The sequence below is a fragment of the Elgaria multicarinata genome, chromosome 2, assembly GCF_023053635.1.
Source record: "Elgaria multicarinata webbii isolate HBS135686 ecotype San Diego chromosome 2, rElgMul1.1.pri, whole genome shotgun sequence".
Classification (NCBI taxonomy): Eukaryota; Metazoa; Chordata; class Lepidosauria; order Squamata; family Anguidae; genus Elgaria; species Elgaria multicarinata.
In genome coordinates, this window is record NC_086172.1 from 143,298,102 (window position 1) to 143,313,832 (window position 15,731).

At 39.7% G+C, this 15,731-nt stretch overlaps 1 protein-coding gene across 4 annotated transcripts in view; it reads right to left on the bottom strand.

The window, feature by feature from the left end:
* RALGAPA1 (Ral GTPase activating protein catalytic subunit alpha 1) overlaps positions 1-15,731 on the bottom strand; it is a 174,620-nt gene that overhangs the window by 105,519 nt on the left and 53,370 nt on the right. For 2 of the 4 annotated variants that reach the window (XM_063117815.1, XM_063117816.1), the window contains exons 17-19: positions 12,114-12,254; positions 2,804-4,360; positions 930-1,054 (exon numbers count right to left, since the gene is read on the bottom strand). In XM_063117815.1, the coding sequence (XP_062973885.1) occupies positions 930-1,054; positions 2,804-4,360; positions 12,114-12,254 (1,823 nt within the window). The remainder of the gene's footprint in view (positions 1-929; positions 1,055-2,803; positions 4,361-12,113; positions 12,255-15,731) is intronic. The other 2 variants (XM_063117817.1, XM_063117818.1) reach the window with 2 other exon arrangements.

The window sequence follows — 15,731 nt, forward strand, 5'->3', positions numbered from 1 at the left end:
ACACCCCATTCCTTTCAGTTTTTTCCTACTCTTAGTAAGTTAAAATCAATTATTTCAAGGATATCTAGTTTGAAAATGTCACCCCCACTCCCCACTCATTTATCATTCTGAATCCAGCCCCAGTGGATAGTTAAAAGATTGCCTCCTCCCACTCAGATTGGCTAAGAAGACTCATTTGCACACCCCACCGCTATGTGAAGTGCTGTTGGTGGAAACACTTGAGAGGCCCTTCTCTGTTGTTGTACCGAGGCTCTGGAACTCCCTGTCCTGGCTTCCACCTTGATTCCCCTCCCCACTGCTCGAATATGTTTTTGTTTCAGCAGACCTTTGGCCTGGCTGTTCTCCAATTCTATTTTCCCTTTTGTGGGTTTGTGATTGATCCTTTTTATCTGCTGTTCCAGTTCTGTCTTAATGTTTTTTGCTTTTAAACTGTTGATGCCTTAGGCATCTCTACTGTATCAGGAAGTTAGGATATAAACATTGTAATAATTGTTCATATAATTATAATAATCGCATCCCTACTACCAAGCCCTGCAGAAAGCGTTCCCTGAGTTCACCCATTTCCCAAAATTAACAATGTGAGGGAGGTCTCTCACAATTCAGGACTAGACACTACCATGACAATGTACCACAGAGTCCATTGACCCCAGGAACTATGAGAATAACATTTCCCATGCTTTCTGTTACAGCTGGTCATTGCTATGCATGCTCACAATAACATCCAGCCCTAGATCCTGATATCTACAATTGCAACAACAAGCCTTTTCCACTTCCCCCCTCACTGGAGTAAGTTTGAGAACTGGGACAGAATAGAAGGATTTGGGGTGTGTGCTTACCATTAACATTTGAATAGCCAAAATTAATCGGTGACCCTGTAACTCAACAATCATTACCATATTTTAAGAGAAAAGAAAATGGCAAAGGCTTACCAAAGCGCTACCACTGCGCAGTCTTTCAGCTATAAACTCATCCATGAGGTCAGGAATATTTGTATTACTATTGCCATTATCACTATCAAGAGGGTTCTGCTTTTGGCTCATATCGTCTCTATTGGCTAAAAGCAAATGAATGACTGTATATAGTAAAGAACATTTTCAACAGCAAATATTTTTAAAAGTTCTTAAAAAGATCAGCCAATATAAAAAATTACTTGCTAAACATGCAGTTAAAAGTATTTTTTTTTCTTAAACAGATTTAGTTTTAGGAATTAGTACATCTACCCAACCCTTGGAACCATCCCACCAAGACCATTGAGCAAAGGTTAGTCAATTTCCAGTGTGACCTTGAAAAGAGCAAGAAAGCTTACAGATAAGCACTACTTAAAGTTGTTAATGCTTGCTTCAAGCGTACATTCTTCATTCCTCCATATCACCAAATGTATAATAACCTCCACAACTGTGTCCAGTGTATACTAATGAGAAACACGTAGGTAGAAAGTACTACTGAATTATATGTTTCAATGCAGTACTGTATAAACAGAGTACACTTAAATAAAATAGTACACAATGAAAAATGATATGGTACAAAAATGAATAAAAGACGTTTTAAATGGTCAATGGTTAATGATCAATATTGCACAGAATTTCACTGTTTTTAAAATCATTTTGGTATTTTAACTTTGAAGATTTCATTTTTTTTCTAGTTTATCTTTGATGATAAAGTGTTATTCCACCAAAAGCAACCAGTGATCTTAATATTAAAACCTTGAGACGTTAAATTTCATTTTTTTATCTAATTACTCCTATAATCCAGACTGCACAGTTTCCCCAAAGACATTGTATTTAATATCATATTAAAATAAATCAGTCTGAAAGAATTTATGGTATTACTGCCCAGTCTTGTTGTGATATGCTTACAAAGACTGCCCTCAGATGGCATTAACATCTCAATGCAGGATGCATTACAGAACATTCTGTTAATCATGCCAGCACACAATGTAAAAAACAAAAACAAAGCAAAAAAACAAACCAAAAAAAACCTACATCACTGCTGAAAGTCAATGTATTGTTCTTTAAAGGTTATTGAACATGTCAACAAAGATGGTGATATTAGAATGACAGCCAGCCTTGCCCATTTTGATTAGCACATAGAGGCCTCATAGTTAGCTCAAGGAGAACTATCATGGTACCTTTATGCACTTCTATGATCCCAAGAAAACAAAAGCAGTGATAGATGTTGCTAGGAAAACGGTGCATCCATTCCAATGAATGCACACAGAAAGCACTAAAGCATGTTTTGAAATAGGTCAAATAAAAAGGATAAAATCCAGACTGGATTGCTATGATGAAATAATCCAAACATGAAATTTTGATGCCTGCTTCAATTTTCTTTTCTCTTTTTCAGGAGGAGGAGGAAGAAAAACTAATTGAACCCACAAACGGCTCGACAAAAACAACTGATAACTAGGAAGGTAAACTAGAGATATCAGAACAACTTTTTCTATTAGCATAGATATGCCAATTATATATAGAAGGTTGGATTTCAAGGCCTGCCAGGAAAAGTATAGGACAGGATCCCTTGGTATTTTTTTTACCGTCTCTTCCTCTTCCCTATTTTAAGTGTTCAGCAGCAAGGTGGTTCATTAAATGTTTCTTAAAGGATAATTAGTAATTTAAAGTTTGTAAATGTAACTTATGCTTGGGGAAAAAAATTCAGCTGGCCATATGCGCATGCAAAACCAAACAGGAAAAGCACCGATCATCCCAAAGCCTTTGGATTGCTTTATAAGAGCTTGCTTCAGGTGCATTAAGCCAAACTGGTGCTGCCTTTCTCCTTTTGTGCTCTGCACACTGATAGTGCTCACCTGCAGCTTTCTTTCCAAAATAGCCCATTACATGACTGTACAGATCCCTCAGTGGAGCCTCTGCTGGCACTCTGCTCTGCCTCTGTGGGGAAACATTTGCCTTCGGCTTCGAAAGAGCATGTACAACAGATTTATAAACACCACCCAGGGAGCCCTGCGGTTGTCCCGACTCCTGACTGGATGGCTTAGGTGGGCTACGATTAGACATCTGATTTATTCCAATACTTTCCTTCTGCAACATGAACGCTGGAACGTCTCCTGATTCTTTAATCTGTTTAATATTGGCAGAAGTTGTACTGACTGCATCTAGAGGCCTGTATATTCCAGGTCTGACCAGCGCAGCTGCAGCGGAGGAGCTGGCGCTCGTGTTGCTGCTGCTGGTGCTGCTACTGCTCCCACTGCTGAAACCACTGAGTTTACGAAGTCTTGCTTTCCATGGGGCCTCTTTGTTTTCTAGAGGATTATAAAACTGAACTGATTCAGTAGATGGCCTAAAAGTAACATGGACACTGTTTCGCTTTTTAGCTGCTATTTTCATGATTTTAGCTTTATGGGTTACTGTTTCAGATATACTTCGCTTAGTTGGTGACAGTTTGCTCATGCCTGTAATGTGAAGCATTTCAGGGTTAACTAAGGCTTTATGTGGCATTTTCTTTGCATGCATAACACTTGTGTTGGTTATTTTTTCGTTAAAGAGGGCACTTCTATGCTTTTCAGCTAACACTGTTTCCACAGATACATCTACATCAGTGGCAATTTGTCTGTACAAATATCTCCTCCTTTCCTTGTCACTGGGGCTACTTGACCCATGATCAGGCAGATTTTGGGTGTGTTTATCAATATTTAACTGTTTAGCTTTATCAACTTGGTTTCTTGTAGAACTGTCTACTTGTGTAGGTGCAATATTACTTATAAAGCCACTTTGGTTTTGCTCCAATTGCAGTTCTGCATTATCGGCACTTTCTGGAACAGTGGTACTACTCGCACATGTAACAGTCTGGTCTGTATACTCTATTCCATCCAGTGGCAATTTATCATTCCTACTTATTCCTGCATCAATTTCATGAGGAGAAGACTCATGTTTATCTATCTCAATGCTACTGCAAAGTTCTTCTTTTTCCTTAAGATATTCTCTCAGAGAGGAAAGAAGATCATCTTCACCTTCAAGGTCAACATACTGGTTTTGTTCAAAGGCTGTATCTGTAAGTTCTACTGGGCCTACCAAATGACAGAGATGGTCATAAATACTATCCCCAACTTCCAGAGAGGACTCTCTGCTATTTGCATCAGTAACGTGACTTTCAGTGGATCTACATATTGAAGAGGCCTCTGTGGAACTCTGTAAGCTTGGAGCATGATGGGATGAACCGTCAATGACAGGAACTGCACCTTTGACTCGTTCAACTGTGAATGGTTCCAGGATGTCAGATGTGCTGCTACTTCGTGGAAGTGGCTGCTCTTCATTCAGTGCATCAAAAACTTCACTGGGAGTTTCCTCACTCTGTGAAAAATGTCTGACGCGGGACGGACGTGGGAGGATTTGCGCATCATCCATGTCTGTAGGAAAAGCATGTACTTAGTAGATAATATATCTATGCATTTATCATTTTATTTGTTCACTACTACAGTGTAATAATATGCTTTAAAAAGAAGTCCAAAGCACTTCCTTAAATACAATGAAATATTCTCTACCAAAACCTAAAATGATGTTAAGCACAAACACACGCGCACGCGTGTGTGCACACACATACACACAATCTAGTAAAGTGTGAGATATATATGAGTTAGACCATTGGAACACAAGTCTTAAAATGTTAACATGCATGGAAACAGAGAGCAAGATCATGGGAGATTTGGAAATGTTGTTAAAGCTAGGGCTGTGCCAATACATCATTAAATACTAACTTAATTCACAGATTCAGAAAGTAATTATTTTATTGCCTAGTTGGGGAAATGACATTTCTAGTCTCAATTCAGACAACTGAATATGCAGAGGTAGCGACATAAGTAAATGCTTTTATCACACACAAATCTGTATCAGTAGAAAAACAAAGCATATAGGGCTTGTACTTTTTTTTTAAAAAAAAATGCTGTTCCAGGTACTAGTTCCTCAAATTCTTGAGTAGGCAACCTGGTACCCTCCATATGTCCTGGACTACAATTCCCAAAATTTCCATAATGGGAAAAGATGATGGAATGAGGGAGCAGGATCAGACACAGGGAGCATCAGGGCCTGCTCCAGTTAGATTCTCCCACCCAGGCCTAATTCACACCAACTGACCTATGGGGAAGAAGGACGATGCTTGACATGCTGACAGCATGACTTTGTTGGGAATGCATCAAGCCATGAAGGATTTCCCAGGTGGCCTACTGTAGTTTATTAGTAAATTGCCTCCATAATGCTGTCAACATTGAAACAACTCTAGCAAAATATCCTAGGCTCTCTTGCTCAAAATTCATACAAGTTAACAGGTAAAGGTTGTAGGCACCAGATAAGACCTTGCAACAGATGCAGTGCCAATTCTGAGGAAGAACCACACTCAAACACAAGATGTGAAAAAACAAACAAAAAACTGTAGTCTGTATGTCAAGTAGAGAGCAACCAAGATTACTGAAGCTTTCTCCAGTGAGAGTTGCAATGAGGGAAAACTATGAAATGTCTACTTTTCTTGACCACTGCTGTGAGAAGGCATCCAAGGCTATTGTCCAAAGACTTTTGTGCCCGCAGAAGTATATGCTCATTTCAAATTCTGGTCGGATGCAAATAGATCTACTTGTGATCTCTCAGCTGATTGCTATGGGAGATGACTATCTGGAGGTTGACCGAAAACCTCTTCCCCAAGTTGACTGTCTAGGGTCTAAACTAGCTGGCCCAATAGTTGACCCCATTATGCTTCCAATAGATGACAGATGGTGTATCAGTCTAACAAGTAATTTGTCTCTAAGGGCCTCTTCAGACATGCTAAGCCGTGGTTATGCCACTAACCCTTTTGCAGCAAATGGTTAGTAAGCATGTTTAAACCATGGTTATGTAGCCACCATGATTAGGAATGGTTTATATGACATGCTAAGTCATGGTTCACATGACACTCTACACCATAATGTGTAGCTCAAAATGCTTAACCACTGTGGCTTAGCGTTCCATCTGAACAGGGCCTAATCACAATATGAGCTAGTAGTGCCATACTATGATTTCACCTTGCTCCAGATCAAACCTCAAAAAGCTAACCAAATGCCCCCCCCCCCCCCAAATTCCAGGATATTGTATATAGGCTTCATTTTATAAGCATCCCTCTTAGTTGTTTGCTTTGATTTTGGCTCTCATCTCTCCAGACTGAAAGCCATTGCCAGATTCAGTCTCTCAGATTTAGCATCTCTGATTAACTATGGATTCTTCTCTTTTTGACTCTATATTTCTCTTACCCCAACCAAGTCAGAAAATCTGCTGCCTTCCTGCAGAATAACAGTTCAAATTTTCTATGATCAAGTCCTGAGATGAAGGCAGGAACTGCTCGACTGGGGACCTATAGCACAGCAGGAATTATCCTATAACACTGCCCATAAAACTAAAGTAACACATGTTTAATGGTAAAATAGGCACTGCAGCACATATTTTGGTGCGGTGACTTGGGAGATCTGTAAAATTTCTGCCTTAATTGTTGTGGCATGAACTTCCATTATATAGCTGCTGGTATGTGATCAGAGATGAAAATACACCCCACGCAAGTTCACAATACACAAGCATTTTTACCTCAGCAAATATGCCATGATTTTCATATGCACCTAGGAAGCCTATTGACTCACTGAATTATGAAAGGAAAACTAGTTTCCCAACCTAGAAACAAGAATATCTGCATCTTGCTGCATCAATGATCATTTCCAGGATCAGGAAAGATTGTACTGAAGTGATCTATCTTGTCTATCAATGCTACTAGTCTTGATGGCTATGTGCTACCTCCAGTATTTAGAGGCAGTAAGCCTATTTACACTGGATGCTGGGGAACATGGATGGGAAGGTGCTGTTGCACTGCGTCCTGCTTGTGGGCCCCTGGTTGACAGCTGGTTGGCCACTGTGTGATCAGAGTGCTGGACTAGATAACCACTGGTCTGATCCAGCATGGCTCTTATGTTCTTGTCTGTAAAACTGTGACTATTCTATAGGTTTCATTTTAGACATTGACCAGGTTTGAATGACACACCACAGTTTATCATGGGTTATTTATTTAATGTATGACAATTTGGGATGCCCATAGGAGCCAAATTTCAAGTCCCACTTGTGGGTTGTTGTGTCATGTAAATCTAGAGAGTGTGGGTTATGAGAGGGCTAAACAAACATAACGCAGACTATAGGTTATGTGAGGGCACTGGATTTGCACAACATGACAACCCCTGAGCAGGACATGCATATTGAAAATGGTGGCCGCCCACGTCCTGCAGCCTTACCTTGGGTTAATAACCCATGGTGAGCTGTCATGTCATGTAAACTTGGTGACATTCAACAGCCCCACTTTGATGCATGTGTGGATGATAGAGATCTGATGAGACTTGTTCTGGCCTCAACATATGTTGAGCTGTATGTCCATCCAGGCAGTTAAACTCACATCTAATCCACTTCTGCATAACTCAACATTTCATCTTTACTGAAACAAATTAACAGTAAACAACTAATTATTATAGGATCAATAGTTGTAGAAGGATGAGGAATGGATGAGCTAGATGGATGAAATGGATAGATGAATGAGGTGAAGAAATAATGTAAGGCCAGGCCTTCAGAGTGCAATCCAGAGAAGGGAGGTTTCTTCCAACTGAGGAAGAGCTGCTGCAAACTGGATAGAAATTCTGTGATGGGAGTGACATCTGATGTGTGCGTTGACACGGATGCTCAAAACTTGCCCTCTCTTGTGACTGGCTCCTCATTCTTGAGGTAGGATGCACTGGTTGTTCCCAAGGAAAAGCTTGAGTCAAACTTCTTGGGTCATGACCTTGGCCATGTCATGGATGAACTTTGAGGAAAAATGAGGGAAAACACCCTGTCGTGGCCCTCTACACAATCAATGTAACAGAGGCTAGTACTTCAAAACTAGTCATGGCTTTTATTGGGCAAATGGCGAGCCTTTCCACAATATAACTTCAGTGAAACTCAAATACTGCCCCAGGCCCTAAGCAGCTATCCTGCATTATCTATTAGGGAATGTGTTTGCAAGATAGAGATCTGCCCCCCAACTAAAGATAGGCAGCTACAGAGAAACCCGAAGAGTGGCTTAGACCCCTCCTTCAGGGAGCCTCCCTATTGCGTATTCTCTGGTGAGAGACTATTCCGACAGAGCTTCTCAAGCCACTCCCTAATTCCGCCACTTTGATCGACAGTATGCCCTTGAACTCACCAGGTCACGCCCCTCCTCTTCCTTCTTGGAAAGGACTAGGTTTCTCATGGGAGGAGGGGAAGGCAGTGTCTTGGCCTGGGCCACCTGGTTGTCAAGGCCTTGGAAGATTCTTCTCCAACTCCCGGAGACTCTGGGGGAGTTTATTTCCCCACTCTCTGGTCTAACTGTCTGAGTTCCAGCTCTGAATCCAAATCGGGATCATCAGAAACTGCAGGGTCTCTGGTTAGGGAAGCCAAGCCAGCACAGTCCCCATCACTCTTCCATTGGGAATTAGACTGGCTTTGCCCCATCTTCTCACACTCTGACTACTTCCCACAATGAGGGAAGCAGGCAGGCCGGGTGAAGTAGAAGAGGACTCCTCCATGCAGAGAAGAGCAGGTGCTCTCCCTGGTATGGATGTGTCCCAACGTCTGCTGCTCCACATCCCTCCTGCTATCTATGATGTGAGATTACAGATAACAGTGGGCATTCTGGCAGGGGAATCCATGCTGTTATCTCCAAACTCAGATCAGATATAGAAGCAGGGGATGTCCTCCGAGGGGATTCCTCAAGGGGACAGGACTTGGGAGTCTAATCCTACCCCCTGGCGGAATTCCAAGGGGTTGCATGGGCAAGCTTGGGTGCCCCATGGGGCAGATTATGCCAGTGGTTCTGCCCTCCTGCTGTAGACAATACTGAGCTAGTTAGAACAATGATCTGTCTGGCTACAAGGCAGCTTCTCATGTTCCCAACCTCTACCTTCCTGGAAGTACCTGGTCTCTTGCTAGGGGAGACTGCCTCATTTAGTCTGAGGGAAATTCTAGTTACTTTAGAAGTAGAAGTGGGTCTAAAATAAACCTGGGTTTTCAGTCTCTGAAGAGACCTTTGGTCTGATCCAGTAGGATTCTTTTTTTTTTGTTATGTTCCTTAAAGTATTCTAGCATTGTGTTGCAAAAATCATCATTGTTATTAATTTTATGAATCGTATTCTAAAACAATCTGTCCTTACTCTTAGAACTGAAATGAAATCATTTGATAAATCTCTGAAAGTGCATCTACTGAAAGGGATCAGGGTTCTAATAGAGTTTCCCCACCCTTACACCAGCCGGTCAGGGCCATTACTAGAATGGGAAAACTTTCCCATGTACTCATCCAGCCCTGTGACATGAGTGGATGCAAATGACTAGGGAGTGCTGGATGGAAACATGAGGGGTGAACATGGGCATCTCACTCTCAGTAATGATGAGGGAAGCTCGCAGGATGGCAACAAGGGAGAGGGCCTTTTCTGTGGTCCCCCCCCCCCAATTATGGAATGATCTCCCCAACGAGACCCGCTGGTGGCAACATTGATATCTTTTCAGCACCAGGTTAAAACTTTCTCTTTTCCCAGGCATTTAGCAATATGTGATGAGCTTTACTAATCCTAGATTTGTTTTTAAATCTGTTTATAGTTTTTTTAAATGTATGTTTCTGTGTATGTTGTATGTTATTGTAGTTTTAAATTTTGTATATTGTTTTAAGTGTTTTAATCTTATGTAAACCACCCAGAGAGCTTCATCTATGGGGCAGTTAATAATAATAATAATAATGTGGCATATTGTGGTGCATGAGAGGTGGGGTAAAGGAGGAGATTCACATGCATTCCTCCATGCACGTTACTGTGCCCATATGAGGACATATTTATCTTTGGTGTTTTTACTTTCACATTTTTTTTGTGTATTTGATAAAAAGCTTTCAATAAAGAAGAAGTTTTTTGCTCAGATTAGTATCTCAAAATTTGAATCATGAAGGACAGCCTCTTTGATATTATTTAAAAGTTTTGCTAAAAAGGAGCAGAGAGCATACTAAGCAAGCATGCAGGAATACAGGTTTCCATGATTCAAATTGAATTGGCTACATGAATGACTCCAGTAATACTATCCACACATTGAAAATCATGAACCAGGTAGAAAGGATATATTTACACGTTTGTGTGCACAAATCCCCCCCCCCCAACATTCCGGTCACAATATATCCAAAACTGAAAAGTGTAAATAAGGAAAAAAATAAGCTAAAGAATTTAAAGGCAAGAAGAAAATAAAGGTTTATAGCAATACTATCATAGATATTTTTAAAAATTCAAATACAGTTTGTTCAACATCTATAAGAGCTGCACTGCATATTGCCATTTTAGTTCAACTTAAATGTTGAATTCTTTTCTGTGTTTACCACAGCCCAACAGACTGTTCCAGAACAACACAAAACAGAACATCCTAATCTTACAATTTTTGCAACAATACTAGGTAAACAGATGAGGTGACCCGATATTAAAATCTGTGTTTCCTCACTTCTGTTTGCAGGCACAAAGTATCGGTTAAATCCACTTGTGCAATGCGACTTTCTCTCCCTCTATTCCTCGCTGCGGCTCAACACATACCTCCCAAAATCTGCTCCAAAGCAGATTTTGGAGAGAAGGCATAGAGGAGTGAGAATTCGACCTGCTGATGGGTACCATTCTGTCGGTAATAGATGCCTATTTGATACACCCCTACAGCTTTGATTCAAAGATTACCTGTGTGAGTAGAACGCATTTTAGCATTAGTCAAGGATGTCCCTGATTTCCCTCAGCACTCTGGAATGGCTTTTCAGGGGACATGTGGGGTTGCAGCTGGAGGGGGAAATCAGCAACGCTAATGTATACAAAAATAACTGCCTATGAACTTATATTACTGTTATGGCAGCTAGTTCGATACCCATTTGATACGCAACCGTATGAAAGAAACTTTCTGAGCTTTTCAAAGCCCCCTAAAATTTTGTAAGCACAGAATCTCAACTCTCCAGTTTAGGATACAATGGTTTAAACATTGTATCAGGGACCTACCGTTGTAAAGCTCCTAAGGCTTTCTCATTATTTCATTTCCACTTCGTAAAAAAAATACCTATATTGCCAATTCTGTCATTGCATAACTGGATAATATGCCACACTAATAGATACTTAAGATATAGTAATAATCTGGTCTTAAGATAACACTTCAAACTGAAGAGCACTAAACAGAATTGCTCTGAGAACTGGTGAAAAATACTAGTACGTACTGATAAGTGTTTTGAAGGAAACTAACTTTTAAAGTAATTAATAACAGGATCTTTTCATAACCGGCCCATCCTGATATAAAACAGTGATTACTATAACTGCAGTTAAAATTAATTCTTACAATATATTTCATTGGTGGCTTCAAAAATTTCAAGAGATGGTAAATCTCTCATTAGCAAAACCACTAATGGTCTAAGGGGCTTATATATATCTTCACTTTTAAAAGCAAGACATACATGCCAATCAGCTCCTCTTTGGCTGGGTGTTTATAGTAATATTATTTGCAATACTTCCTTCTAAGTATCATTAAAAGTTTTATGCTTTTGTAGAGTTTACTAATGTAATCCCCACTTTTAGGAATTATTATACATTTACTGACATATTTCCCAAGACATTGATAATAAGCAGTCAAAAGAAAAAGACCACAATGCTGGTAAATAAATAAATAAATAAATAATAACAAACAGCAATGATGTTGACCATAAAGTATGCGGAAAATATCCTCAACATCTCAATATTAAAGACTGTTTATGACAAAACTTTTCTTCTTCCTTCTCCTGTCCTGCCATCTCATGAAGAAAATGTATTTTGAATGTATTACCAGATACTTGTGTCCAAATTAACTTGATAAAATTCAGCTGCAGAAAATGGCATTATTTTCATTGTAATTGGCACAGCACTAGCTTCTCACAGTTCCAGAATGAGCTGTAAATATAGCATATCACATAACTCAAAGTATTCATTCTTAATCTCTTCCCCATTTCCTCCCCACCCCTAAATATTTTACTTTGAAAAATGTATTGATGATGCAGACTTTTGAAAGCAGAAGGATTAAAAAAGTGAAAGGGGGTGCAGAAATTAGCAGAGGTGGCACTACCTGAAAGCTCATCAGAAAGGGGAGTGAGAACAATATCAGGCAAGAAGGGTTTGGAAGGATGGATCAGAACAGGAGCACTTTTAGCACTGCGTATATAGGCCGAAGGCAGAGCACATTCACCAATGGATCGGCTTCTCATGGCTTTAAAAAAGGAAAAGAAAGAAGTGGGGAAGGGGAAAAAAGAAGAGTGACTATAATGAAAGGCTGTGTCACAGAAAAAGCAGCAACAGAGAAAACAAAGATCAAAAGGAAGAAAATCTAAATTAAAACATTTCAGCACGGCAGATATTGGCAGAGCTGTAAGGAAAAATAATAATCAGTGGGTACATAAAACATCTGGAGTTTGATTTTTTTTAATGCAAGACAAGCATATTTTCACAATTACAGGTATTCTATATCCAAAGTAAAATACTAACAGACCAATCCCATTCATGTCATTTCAGAAGGAAGTTTCTTTGAGTTCAATGCAACTAACACCCATGGAAGCGTGGACACAATCCTATGAATATTTAGACAAACAAAATAACATTCCTCAGCAAGCCTTGGGAGGTGTAGGACTTTTTTCTGTCTAAACATGCATCGGATTGTGACTTAAGACAAATTATTTTTCAGTGCATCAGAGGATGAAAAACAGCAAATTCAAAGCCATAGTACAAATACTAAAAGTGTGTGCAATTTAGTTGACAAGTGTATCCACTTTAAAAATCCCAAATTCTAGTCTTCTAAATATTTAAAAGAAGGTCAATAGGAAATCACTAGAAGTCATTCTTCCATGATACTACATTTACTTTTAGGACTATTTAAGCCATTCAATGATTTACTGCATGGGGGAAATAGTTTGTAACCCAGGCTGATCATTGGTATAGTTACAGGTATTGGGAAATGGTTTTTACCATGGTGGTAGCTGAAAATGTGCTCCTGTGATTGTCAATTTAATTATGGGCTGGGTCCAAACTAGTTCTCACTTTCAGTGGTTACTAGTGCGTTGAGTAAGTCATGAATAATTTGTCCCATTAATTTAAGTGGGACCTATGTTAAACTGTCTGGATCCAATCCTTTAGCTGTGGATGGCCTAGGTCACATGTTAAATTCCTTATACAGATGTGTCCACAAGGGACTGTTGGAGGTCATCAAGTGAAAGTTTGTACCTGGCCTTAAATTCTCAAGCTTCTATGAAAAAAAAAGAAACCTAATTTGTTTTCCTTAACATTCAAAATATGAAGAAATACTTCAGAGTTTCTACCATAAAAACAAAAACACACTCAGACAAGAGCAAGTATGAGACATGTCCTTTATCAATGTAGAATTAAAGATACTTTTTAATTATAAAACTCTGGGGAAGCATACCATTTAAGTAAAATATACCACAACAATGAAGAATAAGATACAAAATAAAATAGCAAGATTACAACACGAAGCAGAAAAAACACACACACACATGTGCTCTTAAACACAAAATGCTATCCTTGGATCTCAATTACTGCACTGGTATCCACCACTATCCTCCCAAGTATCCTAACCGTGCCCTTGCTAGCTCAAAGCCTTATAAGATTCTAAATTGTAGCACAAACCACTGCTCCTAATTACATCACAATCTAATAATGTGAAATTAGACTGCATTAATAACTGCAGTGCTAGTGACACAACCACTCAAGTACAATCCAACTTCCACAATTTCTAATAACTTGTTGAATTCTGAACTGCACATTTCATTTGAATCTAAGGAAAAGATGTAGGCACTTGAATTCTTGCTTAATTTTAAGAGAGTGAAATGGGTAAGGACAGCTTTAAATTATCTGGCATTTGACTGGCAGTATTGTTGAATACTGTGTAGAAGCTTGCACAAACAACTTCCATAATAACAGAAATGCTCAAAGACTACGCAGCACCATATCAGTTTCCCTGTATTAAACTTGCAAAGTATGATGTCATGGTCAATCAGAATTCCTTGGCATATTTATATTTGCACTTCACACTTCATGTGGTGTTTGTGGAGAACACTGGTATAATGTGAAATTTGATTTTGAAGTATATCAAATCAGGAGGGGACGTTGCCAAAAAGGGAAAAAACCAGGCAGAATAACTAACACACTTAAAAGGCATACTGGTCTTGATTCCAGCTCTTAGTTCAACAAGCTAGTGATATTCTTTACTGTTTCATAAAATATATAATCATGATTTATTTTCCATCAATTTTAGTGCTTCAAAGAAGGGAAACTGAATTGCTGAGATGTTGTACTCAATCAGGGAAGAATCTCTGATGCACTTTTGGAGTATTTACTGCTACACATTCTTCCCCTGATCTGCAGAGGTATAGATGGATATAGAATCATAGAACAGTAGAGTTGGAAGTGGCCTATAAGGCCATCAAGTCCAACCCCCTGCTGAATCCATCGAGTCCAACCTCCCGCTTAAAGCATTCCTGACAGATAGCTGTCCAGCTGCCTCTTAAATGCCTCTAGTGTGGAAGAGTCCATGACCTCCCTAGGTAACTGGTTCTATTGTCGTACTGCTCTAACAGTCAGGAAGTTTTTCCTGATGTCCAGCTGGAATCTGGCTTCCTGTAACTTGAGCCCATTATTCCATGTCCTGCATTTTGGGATGATCGAGAAGAGATCCTGGCCCTCCTCTGTGTGACAACTTTTCAAGTGTTTGAAGAGTGCTACCATGTCTCCCCTCAATCTTTTCTCAAGGCTAAACATGCCCAATTCTTTCATTTTCTCCTCATAGGGCTTTGTTTCCAGACCCCGATCATTTTCATTGCCCTCTTCTGAACTCCCTCCAGCTCGTCTGCATCCTTCTTGAAGTGCAGTGCCAAGAACTGTGTGGTACTCAAGATGAGGCCTAACCAAGGCCGAATAGAGGAGAATCAGTACCTCATGTGATTTGGAAGCTATACTTCTATTAATGCAGCCCAAAATAGCATTTGCTTTTTTTGCAGCCACATCATACTGTTGGCTCATATTCAGCTTGTGATCTACAACAATTCCAAGATCTTTCTCGCTTGTAGTATTGCTGAGCCAAGTGTTCCCCATCTTGTAACTGTGCATTTGTTTGCTTTTTCCTAGGTGTAGAAGTTTGCATTTATTCCTATTAAATTTCAATCTGTTGTTTTCAGCTCAGTGCTTCAGCCTATCAAGATCACTTTGAAGTTTGTTTCTGTCTTCCAGGGTATTAGCTATCCCACCCAATTTTGTGTCATCTGCAAATTGGCTAAGCATTCCCTGCACCTCCTCATCCAAATCATTAATAAAAATGTTGAGGGGCACTGGGTTCAGGAATGAGCCCTGTGGTACCGCACTCGTTACCACTCCCCAGTTTGAGAAGGTATCATTGATTAGCACTCTTTGAGTCCGATTCTGTAGCCAACTGTGGATCCACCTAATAGTTGTCCCACCTAGCCCACTTTTAATTAGTTTGCTGATCAGAATGTCATGGGGCACTTTGTCAAAAGCTTTGCTGAAGTCAAGATATATTATGTCCACAGTATTTCCACAGTCCACAAGGGAGGTTTACCCAATCAAAGAATAAGATCACATTAGTCTGGCAGGATTTGTTCTTGACAAATCCATGCTGGCTTCTTGTAATCACTGCACTGACTTCTTTATAATCTGCTCC